The sequence below is a fragment of the Hyalella azteca genome, unplaced genomic scaffold (genome assembly GCF_000764305.2).
Source record: "Hyalella azteca isolate HAZT.00-mixed unplaced genomic scaffold, Hazt_2.0.2 contig10669, whole genome shotgun sequence".
NCBI classification, from domain to species: Eukaryota; Metazoa; Arthropoda; class Malacostraca; order Amphipoda; family Hyalellidae; genus Hyalella; species Hyalella azteca.
The window spans coordinates 73,013-88,518 of NW_025940698.1; the positions used below are offsets into that span (position 1 = coordinate 73,013).

Here is a 15,506-nt window from a genome sequence, read left to right on the forward strand (position 1 = left end):
GTCACATGACAGCAGGTCACATTCCTGTCACATGACAGCAGGTCACATTCTTGTCACATGACAGCAGGTCACATTCCTGTCACATGACAGCAGGTCACATTCCTGTCATATGACAGCAGGTCACATTCCTTCCTCGTGGAGTTGAAAGGAGTCCCTGCTGCAGCAGATGAGGTCAGCTTATTCTTAGGAGAAGAACGCCTTGTGTCGCGCCCGCGATATTTCCATTAAATTTAATAATTTACAGCTTAGATAGGTCAAACCATCCTATTGCCTATCTTTATTTTCCATGCCACAATATCCCTCAGATGATTCTGTGCCTTCGTTTAGAGACAGCAAACTTAATAAACGTTATGGCGTCATTGTTATCACGTGTCCTGCAAGTGCTGGACAGCTGTTCGCTATACCTGCGTTAAGTCACCTACTTTACTGCCGCAATCCTCGTACGTTCCCTCATTGTAGCGGTTACTTTTGTTGTGAATCTATTTTAGCTCCAACATCCGGCGACCTTATTCGTTCTAGTATTTCGTTCGGCTATACGCGTGAAGATTTCGTTCAATTGCTGTTTCGTCGAATTTTACGAATCTCATATCGAATTCCTTCATTTGTTGACAGTAAAATTTGTTGCTAGATAAAATTTAAAATTATTTTCTTCCTCTATCTTGCAGATGACGTTTTAGGTCACTAGGATTGAATAAAGTTTCACAGAAATTAGTAGCTGTCTTTGCTAAACCTGCATCAGCAGACCCGTGGCTGTAATCACTCGAGCCAATAAATCTGATGCCGTGACATATTGACTGACTCGAGTACATCGCACGTTACTTTTATCCTCTACATAAACAAACATAATTGAACATAAGAGTGAACACAAAGGAACAGAAGGGACCAGAATGCAAGCCACTAACCTGCTCGACGCTGCTGCTTACGACCGCCGCCAGCTCCTCGTACCAGATCTTGAGCGCGTACACGCCTACGTAGTCTTGTATGTACTCGAACGAGGCCCTGAGACCCGCCATCTGCCGCCCCACCGCCGCCAGCTGGCGTAGCAGACACCCGCCACCTGCCTGCAATATAAGCCATGTCTTGTATGTACTCGAACGAGGCCCTGAGGCCCGAGGGCTGCAGGTATTGCATCTACAATGCATTTATATAAATGTTTCGTACACGCAAACACGATGCATCATCGACAACGTCTCCTTTGCTACTGAAATGGCATCCCTGGACCAGCAGAGGCTCCTTACTTCACCCCCCCCTCCAAGTTACCCGCCTCACGGTGCCCCTCTGGACCAGCAGATACCTTAGTTCACCTCCCCAGTTACTCCACATTCCCTACCACACCCTTTACAATTTCCCAGAGCTACAATAGCACGGACGAGAGGCAAGAGGTAATATAAAGCAATGCTTTTAAGTTTAGCGCGTCACCTTCTTGGGCAGGACGCTGAGGTTGGCCTGCAGGATGGACGCAATCCTGCGTCGGAGCTCCTGCCTGACGCCGCCCTCCAGCAGCTGCCGGGGGTGAAGCTCCACGACGCCCACGAGCGTGGCGCCCATCTGCTCCACGCCCGCCGCCAGCACCCCTACGCTGTGGCACAGCTCGCACAGCTGCCACATGAGGGTAGTACAGTTAGCACAGCTGCCACATGAGGGTAGTACAGTTAGCACAGCTGCCACATGAGGGTAGTACAGTTAGCACAGCTGCCACATGAGGGTAGTACAGTTAGCACAGCTGCCACATGAGGGTAGTACAGTTAGCACAGCTGCCACATGAGGGTAGTACAGTTAGCACAGCTGCCACATGAGGGTAGTACAGTTAGCACAGCTGCCACATGAGGGTAGTACAGTTAGCACAGCTGCCACATGAGGGTAGTACAGTTAGCACAGCTGCCACATGAGGGTAGTACAGTTAGCACAGCTGCCACATGAGGGTAGTACAGTTAGCACAGCTGCCACATGAGGGTAGTACAGTTAGCACAGCTGCCACATGAGGGTAGTACAGTTAGCACAGCTGCCACATGAGGGTAGTACAGTTAGCACAGCTGCCACATGAGGGTAGTACAGTTAGCACAGCTGCCACATGAGGGTAGTACAGTTAGCACAGCTGCCACATGAGGGTAGTACAGTTAGCACAGCTGCCACATGAGGGTAGTACAGTTAGCACAGCTGCCACATGAGGGTAGTACAGTTAGCACAGCTGCCACATGAGGGTAGTACAGTTAGCACAGCTGCCACATGAGGGTAGTACAGTTAGCACAGCTGCCACATGAGGGTAGTACAGTTAGCACAGCTGCCACATGAGGGTAGTACAGTTAGCACAGCTGCCACATGAGGGTAGTACAGTTAGCACAGCTGCCACATGAGGGTAGTACAGTTAGCACAGCTGCCACATGAGGGTAGTACAGTTAGCACAGCTGCCACATGAGGGTAGTACAGTTAGCACAGCTGCCACATGAGGGTAGTACAGTTAGCACAGCTGCCACATGAGGGTAGTACAGTTAGCACAGCTGCCACATGAGGGTAGTACAGTTAGCACAGCTGCCACATGAGGGTAGTACAGTTAGCACAGCTGCCACATGAGGGTAGTACAGTTAGCACAGCTGCCACATGAGGGTAGTACAGTTAGCACAGCTGCCACATGAGGGTAGTACAGTTAGCACAGCTGCCACATGAGGGTAGTACAGTTAGCACAGCTGCCACATGAGGGTAGTACAGTTAGCACAGCTGCCACATGAGGGTAGTACAGTTAGCACAGCTGCCACATGAGGGTAGTACAGTTAGCACAGCTGCCACATGAGGGTAGTACAGTTAGCACAGCTGCCACATGAGGGTAGTACAGTTAGCACAGCTGCCACATGAGGGTAGTACAGTTAGCACAGCTGCCACATGAGGGTAGTACAGTTAGCACAGCTGCCACATGAGGGTAGTACAGTTAGCACAGCTGCCACATGAGGGTAGTACAGTTAGCACAGCTGCCACATGAGGGTAGTACAGTTAGCACAGCTGCCACATGAGGGTAGTACAGTTAGCACAGCTGCCACATGAGGGTAGTACAGTTAGCACAGCTGCCACATGAGGGTAGTACAGTTAGCACAGCTGCCACATGAGGGTAGTACAGTTAGCACAGCTGCCACATGAGGGTAGTACAGTTNACGCACCCGCCTGATGTAGGCCACCAGGTGGCCGCTGTACAGGGTGGACACACACGCACCCGCCTGATGTAGGCCACCAGGTGGCCGCTGTACAGGGTGGACACACGCACCCGCCTGATGTAGGCCACCAGGTGGCCGCTGTACAGGGTGGACACACACGCACCCGCCTGATATAGGCCACCAGGTGGCCGCTGTACAGGGTGGACACGGCGAGCGCGTCAGGCGAGCGCGCCTGCGCGATGCGCAGCAGCGGAGGCTCCAGGGCGGACGCGAGCTTCAGGAAGACGGCGCGCAGGCGCACCACCTCACCGGGCGCCTCCCTGATGCGCCGCTGTGCATTGATTAAAACATATGATTAATACAGACATGTTGATCAGTTGAGATGTATTGATTAACAACATGTTCGTGGCTAATAAATGGACATCTTTCTTCATTCTCAAAGACATGTTCTTAATTAACAAACCCAAGTGATGATGTACAGGGACCGCAATACTGAGCCATGTCTGCACCAGTGAAAATATTCGCTCCCACCATTCACGGAGGGCGGGGGCCTACACCGACGGAGCAGCAATGTTACACTCTCACAACGTCTTCAGAACTAACTTCAGTTATTCAGTTGTATATTCACGAAATGAAGCGATCACAATATGTACAGTATCTAAATTCAAAGAAGGGAGGAGTAATTGTTTACCTGAATCTTTCGCAGGAATCTCAATATTTCGTTAATATATTGCAAGAATAAGGTGTCCTCTGACCTGCATGACAGGCGTGTACAGGTCCACTGACCTGCATGACAGGCGTGTACAGGTCCACTGACCTGCATGACAGGCGTGTACAGGTCCATGAGGCGCCAGGCGTATGACAGGTCCACTGACCTGCATGACAGGCGTGTACAGGTCCATGAGGCGCCAGGCGTATGACAGGTCGGCGACAGTTGCCAGCACGGCGAGGCTGCCGTCGTCTGCGCCGTACAGGCGCTCGAGCTGCGCCAGGGCGACGAGCGCCTCCTGCAGCGCCTGCGTCGCGCCACCGCTCGCACTCAGGTCGTGGTACTCTGGCCGTGAGTGAGACGTTAGTGAGAAATTTTTCCGATAGTAGTTTGTGGATAAAAAATCCTTATAGGGATGAGTGAGACTTTAGTGAGAAATTTTTCAGAGAGAGCTACTAGGTAGTTTGTGGATACAAATCCTCATGCGTTTACCAGCAGACCTAGTTAGGCTAGAACTTTAGCTTTGAGTCCACTGTCACTGAGAGCTTGCCCCATACGCTGAGTCGACAGCCTATACAGCATATGTGTCACGAGGACAAGAACCTGGTGGACGGAAGTACGAAGCCTATGAAAGGGCTGGGAACCTTAGTGGGCCCCAGTAACAGACAAATACGCCGCCATGCATCTCGCGTTAGAGCTACTCCGGCCTAACGGTCGAAGTCTAGTCTATATTTGTTGGGATCTCCATAATATCTATCATTTATTACCATTCCGTATCAAGATAAGTTCTGCGACACATTGTGTCATTCAAATCTCTCACGCCCTTAGTCAACGAAACCCTGTCTTTAGGTAGAAATATTCTAACAGTCAGCTGGCGCGTAATATGGCTGTCTGACATTAATGAGACGTTAGCGAGGCGTTACCAGGACTTTATTGAGACCTTAGTCAGAAGTTAATGAGGCTTTAGCGAGACGTTAGCGAGATGTAAGCGAGGCGTTGGTGCTTTAGTTTGTTCCGTTGCCGCCGGCTAGAGATGCTACTAGCTAATTAAACGTTAGTTGCACCTATAGTTCGCTACTGTCAGGGGCGGACGCTTGCAGCTCCGGGCCAAGACAATATATAATTTAATTTCAGGCAACTGTGCTCGTCTATCTAACCTACGAAGCTACGATGCTGTTTATAACTCTCCTAGTCATCGTCAGTCAAAAGCCGGCTCAGTAGCGATGGATTAAATCATGAAGAAGCACACTTAAAATAGTTAATTAAACTCACTTTATGTTATAATCGTAATTACCTACACAACAGGATAAAATAGTATATTTGATATCACTTTTGTCAAAATCATAATTGCGCAAAATTAAAATAGTTTATTATGCTCACATTCCGACTAAAAGCACTTTGTTATGCGAGACGTCCAACTCTGTATTGCACAGCATTAATGCACGTAGTTCAGGAAAAGCATGAATTCCCCTAGGCGAAACGACAGCAGGGAACACTGGTTTTAGTCAGCACGACTCGACTAGTTAGCAAAACTAGACTGACAAACTAGTCAGACAACAGCTACTGGCTAGTCCGCCTTCGCAGCACTGGGCTGACTGCTCAGGGTCACGGTCAGCTGACAACTGACTGCTCAGAGTCACGGTCAGCTGACAGCTGACTGCTCAGGGTCACGGTCAGCTGACAGCTGACTGCTCAGAGTCACGGTCAGCTAACAACTGACTGCTCAGGGTCACGGTCAGCTAACAGCTGACTGCTCAGGGTCACGGTCAGCTAACAACTGACTGCTCAGGGTCACGGTCAGCTAACAACTGACTGCTCAGGGTCACGGTCAGCTGACAGCTGACTGCTCAGGGTCACGGTCAGCTAACAACTGACTGCTCAGGGTCACGGTCAGCTAACAAGACTTAAGTGATTGCTGATCTCGGCTAACTACGTAACGTTCAGTAGCGTACAGGTTCATCTGTCAAGTGTATGACACGAATACTTGACGCGTGCGTGTCTCTTACATTTTTGTGAACGATAACAATGCTTTAGCAGATAACACATTTTAATATCCTTCACGTGAATAATTAGAAGCAAGTAATTTTGGGAGCAACAGTTTTCTGTCATTCACACCGTTAATTAGAAATTTGATTCCGTTTTAATTCAACGGTGAATGAGAAGATAAAATTTTAGCTTGTTAATTTCGTGGAGAACGTGGAAGAATTACAAAGTTATTTGATCGTTGACTCAAACGGGTGACTATATTTGCTCTTTGGTGCAGCATTTACCACTGCAAACCGAGTTCAACCTTATTTCCTATTAATCGATATGAATTAATACATGTCAAGAGCCCTTAATTTGTTTAAAGTTTATACATAGTTAGTTTTTTATAACTTTTCAAATACAGGTCTAAAAAAATTTCATTCGAGAAGAAAATGTAGGTCGAGGTTCAATTAGCTTGAAAACAACAACTTGGAGCACTAAACCTAGTGACTGATTAGCTTGCAGTGAAAAACCGCTTTTCAGGTATAACTATAGAAATCGTACTTCGATTTTTTCGGTTCAGAAATTTAGTTGTTTTAAGGGTCCTCCAGTTACATGTAAATTTTCAGCTCGATCGGAGAAGGCGTTTGGAAATGCCAGGTTTTGGAAAAAAGCTCCGCGTTTCAGAGTAGAGGTTTTTGGTTGTAATTTTCGATTCGTTATAAATGCAAAAGTTAACACGTTGACTACGTATTGGTACATATGCGTACCACGAAATGTATTTCTCCAGGACGTAGTGGTACATAATTCAGGTTGCCTAAAATCGGCAAGTCCGGGAACAAAAAAGGCCAAAAAAGGCCAATAATTCAATGTATACTAGTTTATTTGTAGTTTCCGCTATAAAAATTCCATTTATTTTCTTTTTGCAGTATTTAAAATTTAATTAGGAAGTACCCCTATCATAAATTTTAGCCGGCCAACGCAATTGAGAAAAACTTAATCACGGAATTTGTCCGGAAAAAATGACCGTCTACAGTGCCGGAAATGGCTATACGACCACCCAGTTTTCTGCAAATATTTTTTCTTGCACAGAAAAATATGAGATTCTAATTACACGAGGTTAAACTACGTTTAAAAACGGTTCCAACGCTATGCGAAAAAAAATAATGTTCTCAAAATATAGGAGAAGAAATTATGAAAATTAGAAAAACCTAGGTGGAAATGGTTATAAGACCAAGATATGTTTTTCCGTTTGTGGATCACACACACTCATTTTAACAGGCAATCTCACCCCCTTTCGCCATAATTACCGCAATGCATCTTCTCCCCACGCTATTTACCATATAATCCAGTGTCTTTTGAAAAATTTAATCCCAAGAACGAAGGATAGCCGTGCTTTGGTCACTCACAGATTGGAACTGGCGCTCATTTTGGTAAACATCCCTCGCCATGATGCCCCATAAGTTTTCAATGGCGTTGAGGTCAGGACTAAGCGCCGGCCACGGCAACAGAGTAATATTCTGCTCTAGGAACCACATGTTTGCCGATTTCGAGGTGTGAATTGAAGCATTGTCTTGTTGGAAAACATATGTTCCCTCATGTTTCTCATCGGCAAAAGGGAGAAGTTGGTAAAACAGCGTGTGCTTGTAGCCACGGAATCTTGTCTCCCTTGTAAAATAGCTAGAGTTGATTTTCTCTTTCGGCTAAACGCCCTCCAAACCATGACCGAACCACCAAAAGATTGCCGCTNCAGCAGCAGGTCAAAGACGGCGTCAGGGGCGGCCTGCGTGCAGGTCACGACCTGTAACAGCAGCAGGTCAAAGACGGCGTCAGGGGCGGCCTGCGTGCAGGTCACGACCTGTAACAGCAGCAGGTCAAAGACGGCGTCAGGGGCGGCCTGCGTGCAGGTCACGACCTGTAACAGCAGCAGGTCAAAGAGTCATGTACTGTGACAAACAAGTTTAGCTGATGCCAGGGTTTTGATGTGTGACGTCTCCACGACGCTCTATGCCATGGCTCATTCTGAAACATAAAGGAAACAAAAAAAGTAACCGGCAAGCTGCGGCCGAATAGCAACCGAATTGTAACAATCGCTGGCCATTCCTCATTCATTTACCCAATGCCGTGGTGATCCAGCACATCTGACCAGGTCTCGTAGTCCGAATAGACTCTAATGTTGAAGTCTTACCAGGGTGAACAATGCGACCCTGTCGACGGTGTTCGTCCTTAGCATCAGGGATGCTTGGAGCGTTGGTGCGAATATGTAGGCAATGTATTTAAAAACAGCCGAGGTTGAGAGACGTAGAGTAGACGTAGAGTACTCTCTGTGCAACAATGCGGAGGCTCAATCACGCAAAGCAAGGCGTATCTGGCGACAAAGCCAACTCTATGTTATCTTGCATCCTCGCTACTTTTCCCCTGCTACAAGAAGGTTTGTATAATGTTCTACCTTACAGGGCCGTTCTCAGGGAGTCGCGTCTCCTGTAGCGCTTCTATATCAACGTTTAGTCTATGCAGCTCTGTCAGTCACAGCGCTCTTCCGATCGTCTGCAATGACACGGAGGTCACCAGACAGGCCGGTGCGCATAGTGCACACGCTCCAAATTGAGATGCGATGTGTTGGAGACTCCGTTTACATTCTTTTGAGGTTTCAGGGTACGGTACGCGACTTAATAATCTACTTTAGAGTAGGACTTCAAGCACAGGCACTCCTTGAAGCATGCAGATCGTGACGGGTCAACACCTTGCTGGCTGGGGGCCGCCCGGCTTAAGGCGGGTGGTAGTTGACCCATGGGGCTTTATGACCCCTTCCAGAAGACAACCCGTGGCTCTACGCCAATTGAGCAGAGACTTACAATATATTATAGTCTTATTATATCCCAATAAGGCCGTAATGTACAGATCATCAAATAATATAATATGCCTTAATAATATGCCTTATCACATCCCAAAATATAGCACAGCAGCTGACCTGATCCCTGACGGCGACGCAGCGCTTGGAGGCGGCGCCCCCCGCGTGGTCGAGTGGCGCGCAGTGCAGCATGAGCCAGCGCAGCGCGACGTTGCTCTCGCGCACCTCGCGCAGCAGCGCCGCGCGCGCCGTCAGCACCTGCGCGGTACACATAATCAGCACCTGCGCGGTACACATAATCAGCACCTGCGCGGTACACATAATCAGCACCTGCGCGGTACACATAATCAGCACCTGCTCTCGCGCTGCGTACCTTGACTTCACTGAGGTCGCCCTCGCCCTCGCGCTGCTCGCTCTGCGCGGCGCAGGTCTTCAGCTGCGCCGCGAAACTCGCAGCCACGCGCCGCACGTTGTCGACCTGCGGTGGTGAGGGGGTGGTGAGAGGGTGGTGGATGGGTGCTGAAGGGTGGTGAGAGGGTGCTTGAATAAAGTAGGTAATATGGAACATGTATTACGGTATGCGTGGGTCTTAAGAATGCTGAAAATGCGGGTCGAAGCGATTTAGAAAGTGTTTAAGACGCGGTTGTTTCGAGACCGTGGGAACGAGTTAGTTAACATCGAGCGTTGGCCAACGCAGCGTGAGGGAAATTCCAGTCGAGGAATGCGGCGTCACTTCGAGGGATAGGGTTAAATTGTGGGCGAGACCAGCGTATATAAGGAACCTAAAATTGGTGCCAAGGGTTTGTTCTACAGTGATGACCGTCTCGTCAGTACGGTCTGCAGCTATCTCCGCAACGGCTTCGGCCGTTTGGGCGGCGGGTCGCGAAATATCGGCCGCGCGAAACGTCGAGTCATTCATACCACCACGACTCCGATATAATAACGTAAGAAATCTACGAGTAACGGCCGTAACTTCGCTTATTTGCACGGTCAACGTTCATTGCTACGGAGGTGACTTAGCAGTTAGACAACGTGATAGACAAGACATTCTACGATATTAACGCCAGCAATCATCAAGATTCAAGTTTTCAAGTGCCGAGCAACAATTATCATGGGTACGGTCATGAGCATAGTACGGTCACAACTCTCATCACAAGAAACAGTACGGTCACAACCATCAACCGCAGTATACCTACAAGAAACCTACGGCCAGACAAACACGAGGCATCTATATCGGCGAGACACGACGGCTTTGAAGAAAAAGCGACAGCTGCAGTAACGCCACTTGGAATACGGCTGCAAACGCGCGGCTACAGCTGCGGTACGGTCGCTGAACATTTAGGCCGTAAACGGATGCGCGAGTTACGGTCGTTTACAACAGTCGTCTACTCAACGGAACTGTAACGGATAAGCTTATATGGTAAATAGGGAAATTTAGTGATGTTAACTGACAGATTCTTTAATTTTGATGGTGTTCAGATTACCTTTTTCATGTACTAGAGTTTCATTGGTGACGTAGGATGCGAACTTAAATTTTTCAATTCAATGTGAAATGTATCAGTGTTTCATTACAACCCTCTCTCTGTACTATTTTTGCCGTAACCTATTCATACGAGAACCTTGTCACGCGCCTTTTAAGCCACTTCGGACCAATCTGACGTAATTTAAGCAATTGCCGAATGCCGATATAATAACAGTATAATAATAGTAAAAATCTCAAATCTACCAACGGTTGAAAACTCTTTTTTAATCATGCTGAAGGATGATGAGGGGTGGTGAAATGAGCTTAAGGGTGCTGGATGTACTAACGGAAGTGGGGATGGTGGGGCCAATAGAACAATAAAATAAGGCCTATAGAAGGAGAGGGGTGGGGCCAATAGAACAATACAATCAGGCCTATAGAAGGAGAGGGGTGGGGCCAATAGAACAATACAATAAGGCCTATNCTGACTGTACACGTCGCCAGCCTACCTGACTGTACACGTCGCCAGCCTACCTGACTGTACACGTCGTCAGCCTACCTGACTGTACACGTCGCCAGCCTACCTGACTGTACACGTCGCCAGCCTACCTGACTGTACACGTCGCCAGCCTACCTGACTGTACACGTCGTCAGCCTACCTGACTGTACACGTCGCCAGCCTACCTGACTGTACACGTCGCCAGCCTACCTGACTGTACACGTCGCCAGCCTACCTGACTGTACACGTCGTCAGCCTACCTGACTGTACACGTCGCCAGCCTACCTGACTGTACACGTCGCCAGCCTACCTGACTGTACACGTCGCCAGCCTACCTGACTGTACACGTCGTCAGCCTACCTGACTGTACACGTCGCCAGCCTACCTGACTGTACACGTCGCCAGCCTACCTGACTGTACACGTCGCCAGCCTACCTGACTGTACACGTCGTCAGCCTACCTGACTGTACACGTCGCCAGCCTACCTGACTGTACACGTCGCCAGCCTACCTGACTGTACACGTCGCCAGCCTACCTGACTGTACACGTCGTCAGCCTACCTGACTGTACACGTCGCCAGCCTACCTGACTGTACACGTCGCCAGCCTACCTGACTGTACACGTCGCCAGCCTACCTGACTGTACACGTCGTCAGCCTACCTGACTGTACACGTCGCCAGCCTACCTGACTGTACACGTCGCCAGCCTACCTGACTGTACACGTCGCCAGCCTACCTGACTGTACACGTCGTCAGCCTACCTGACTGTACACGTCGCCAGCCTACCTGACTGTACACGTCGCCAGCCTACCTGACTGTACACGTCGCCAGCCTACCTGACTGTACACGTCGTCAGCCTACCTGACTGTACACGTCGCCAGCCTACCTGACTGTACACGTCGCCAGCCTACCTGACTGTACACGTCGCCAGCCTACCTGACTGTACACGTCGTCAGCCTACCTGACTGTACACGTCGCCAGCCTACCTGACTGTACACGTCGCCAGCCTACCTGACTGTACACGTCGCCAGCCTACCTGACTGTACACGTCGTCAGCCTACCTGACTGTACACGTCGCCAGCCTACCTGACTGTACACGTCGCCAGCCTACCTGACTGTACACGTCGTCAGCCTACCTGACTGTACATGTCGCCAGCCTACCTGACTGTACACGTCGTCAGTCCTGAGGTGGCCCAGCACCTGGTCCACGTAGCTCTCCGGCAGCTCGATGCGTCTGTGAACACGTCGTGCATCAACACATGTAACAAGTACTCTTTATAAACTCTGCCATCAAGAGCTCCATATAAACTCTGACATCAAAAGCACATAAGTCTGCTGCAACGTCCATGTACAGCATACGAAACACATATTGCAGGATACAATAATATATAGAAATGCCACTATAGCCAAAAATGAAAACAATCTGAGTAAAAATGCTGCAAAATGCCCAGAGCAGAACATAGCGGTTTTCTGATAACAGCCTTGGTATAATCTTGTTACAAATTACTATATTAGTGTAACATCCCTTTAGATATGTGGAGGGGACAACAGATAATAGTGCATCTATGTAGGTGTTGATAATGTTCATTTGTCAGAACATGTAATTTCAAGAGCTAAAATAAGACCTGAAGTAGTCCTCAGGATATCCCGGCGGACGCTTCTCATCAAGCGCAAGTCCCGTAGAGCGCAGGAGACAACATACGTCATCAATGTTGGTGTCGCTGGCAGGACGTTGCTCGACGCTTGCGTGGCGATGATACGCAACAATGATACGCTCACGACAACAGCCTGGGTACAGCTTGTCCACCAGCAGCAGCTGGACGCCGTACAGGTACAGCGCCTCACACTGTCATATTATCATCATAGACTCAAAATATTGAACCCAAACTCAGATTGTAATATACAATCTTATTATTAAAAGATTGTGGAGGAGCAGTAGTGACAAATGGCAAGGTCCTACAAGAAGCAGAATCAAAGCTGCTCATAATTGCAAACTTTGATAATAACTGCAATATTTATAAATTCAAATGACTAGGAAATGGAGAAGTAATTCCATACCACTAAATTAATTTTAAACATCATCAATATAATCATCCAAGTTGAGCTACAAATATAACAAGAAAAAATCTCATGCATGACAGCGCTCACTAACCATGAGCTGCTTGCCGTCATGATCAGCAAACACAATATCAAAGTTAGAGTGCAGGAAGGCCCCGTCAGAGAGATCCTGCAGGAAGCTCCTCAGCTGTGACACGTAACGATGAATGCTTTCAAATGCAGCATAGAGGCGGCACAGCACGGGCATGTGTCGCTCCTTTATGTCATTGTCAAGTTGCTGCAACACCTGCACCACAACAACAAATTCAATCAAAATGCATCAATACGTTGATGGAGCTATTCCTTAAAATAAATTCAAGCTAATTTCTGGCTTCATTTTTAATATGCTGTCCAGACAAGAAACAGCGCCTTAAAATGGACAGCACAGCACTTTAAAATAAATTGAAGCTGATTTCTGATTCAATTTTTAATACAACTTTGCTGTGTGAGTGTACAAAAGCATTCTACTGATATTGATCTCTACTTGCCTTTGATTCCTCGATATTCTTAGCATAAAGTTCAGGGTTCTGGAAATAACCAAAGTCCAGCAGAACGTCTCCAAACTTCTGCACGTCTGCCTTGCTTTCTAATCTGAAAAACTTGAGGAATTAGGCATTTCATTTGCTTTAACAAATAAGTGCCATATTATATGTGCTCATATTTTATGCCTTGTTTGTAGGGCAACCAGCATGCAAATAAGATCTGTCTATACAAAGCAGATCTCAACTTCAACCTGTACAAACAAGCAGATCTCAACTTCAACCTGTACAAACAAGCAGATCTCAACTTCCACCTGTAAAAACAAGCAGGTCTCAACTTCCACCTGTACAAACAAGCAAGTCTCAACTTCCACCTGTACAAACAAGCAGGTCTCAACTTCCACCTGTAAAAACAAGCAAGTCTCAACTTCCACCTGTACAAACAAGCAGGTCTCAACTTCCACAGACACCAAACTTTCACTAATACCAACATGCAAATACAACTATCACAAACATAGCTACAGCTTCAAACCTTTCAGAAGTTTAAAATACTGCTGACCTATTTAGCACAGTCATGCAACATACTCTTGGAAACAAAGATGCAAATTAATTTAAAACAATAAAATTCATTCTTTCCACAAACTACTCTTTGATTAACTAATAAATAAATTAAGATTCTTTTCACCATACAGGGTTATTTTAAATGATGGACCCAATTTAAAAAATTTGTATTTATTTAAATGTAAATTTAAAGCAAATAATTTATACAGCAATGAGAAGAGAAAGATTCAAATTTTAACCTATTCAAATGAGGAGCTGAGCAGCATTTGATGTTCAACATTTTTTGAATTGGTCACTTCCTGGGCATTGGGTTGGATGCATAGAAAATGACGATCTGGCTCTACACTTTAGCCCACCAAGATCACCTGATCTCACCCCTTTGTGACTATTTCTTATGGGGTTATGTCAAGGAAGCTGTTTATGCCCTGCCTCTACCAGCAACTCTGTTTACATCCTGCCTCTTCCAGCAACTCTGTTTACGTCCCGCCTCTACCAGCAACTCTGTTTACGTACCACCTCTACCAGCAACTCTGTTTACGTCCCGCCTCTACCAGCAACTCTGTTTACGTCCCGCCTCTACCAGCAACTCTGTTTATGTCCCGCCTTTACCAGCAACTCTGTTTACGTCATGCCTCTAACAGCAACTCTGTTTACGTCCCGCCTCTACCAGCAACTCTGTTTACGTCATGCCTCTACCAGCAACTCTGTTTACGTCCCGCCTCTACCAGCAACTCTGTTTACGTCATGCCTCTACCAGCAACTCTGGTTGATCTGAAGAACAGCATCTTTGCTACGGTGCAGTCCATTACAGAAGATATGCTTTCTTGTGTGTAGGACGAGTTTGGCTGCCGATAAGATGATTGCTGTACACAGCATTTGAAGGTCATATTGAACATTTATAAATTGGTAAAAAAATTGCACATCTTTCTTTTTAGACTGGTTTATAAATTATTTATTTCAAATCAATATTTGAATCAATACAAATTTTCTAATTTGGGTCCATCATTTAGAATAACACTGTATACCGGTACCTATCTGCCTAAGCGAAAATCTACAGTAAATAATTTAAATCACTGGATAATTTTTTCATTTAGCTCAGTAGGATTGCTCACCTAAATATGCTTGGCACAGCTGATGCAAGTCGGGTGAGCTCGGCAAGAATGGAGCTTCCTCGCGCTACGAGTTTGAGGAGAGTTTGGCCGCAGGTGTTGTTGTCAGCAAGAAATGCCATCAGAAGGATGCTGGTAGCTTTACTATGGCAAAAAATTTTCTTTCCTACTTAGAGAAATTGATGGTAAAAATATCCCAAATGAAAATAATCTTTACTTTAGTTGATGACAATTGTCATTTTGAAGCATTGACAATTATATAAAATCATCAATAATTAAAAATTTCTATGCCTGAAAATGAAATTCAAATACATGGATCTAAAAGAAAAACTAAAACTAATACAAATACAGTTATTTATTATTCTATAAATATAACATGTAGACATTCATGAAACAGTATTTATATATTAGCTACAAATATTTACACTTGCCTGTGTGACACTTTACCTCCAGAGAATCAAACTCAAATGAGGTACAAGAAAAAATCCCAAATTATTGTTTGATGGTATCATAGCATTAGCAATATTTGGGTTTTTCACAAGAGTACATGCTGCAGCACCCAGCTCAGAACATCTGTTAAGACAAAATCCTTACCAATGCAGGCATCAAATGAAAGTATGTGTATTGATTTA

The 15,506-nt window shown here is 46.6% G+C and overlaps 1 protein-coding gene across 1 annotated transcript in view; it reads right to left on the reverse strand.

The window, feature by feature from the left end:
* Positions 1-15,175, reverse strand: part of LOC108666012 (WASH complex subunit 5) — a 28,728-nt gene extending 13,553 nt beyond the window's left edge. The window contains exons 1-13 of the mRNA XM_047882529.1: positions 14,878-15,175; positions 13,214-13,316; positions 12,781-12,972; positions 12,254-12,474; positions 11,765-11,862; positions 9,042-9,187; positions 8,789-8,926; positions 7,563-7,732; positions 4,019-4,277; positions 3,154-3,474; positions 1,420-1,599; positions 903-1,061; positions 47-102 (exon numbers count right to left, since the gene is read on the reverse strand). Coding sequence (XP_047738485.1) covers positions 47-102; positions 903-1,061; positions 1,420-1,599; positions 3,154-3,474; positions 4,019-4,277; positions 7,563-7,732; positions 8,789-8,926; positions 9,042-9,187; positions 11,765-11,862; positions 12,254-12,474; positions 12,781-12,972; positions 13,214-13,316; positions 14,878-14,996 — 2,162 coding nt within the window. The 5' untranslated portion in view covers positions 14,997-15,175. The remainder of the gene's footprint in view (positions 1-46; positions 103-902; positions 1,062-1,419; positions 1,600-3,153; positions 3,475-4,018; positions 4,278-7,562; positions 7,733-8,788; positions 8,927-9,041; positions 9,188-11,764; positions 11,863-12,253; positions 12,475-12,780; positions 12,973-13,213; positions 13,317-14,877) is intronic.
* Positions 15,176-15,506: the final 331 nt, after the last annotated feature.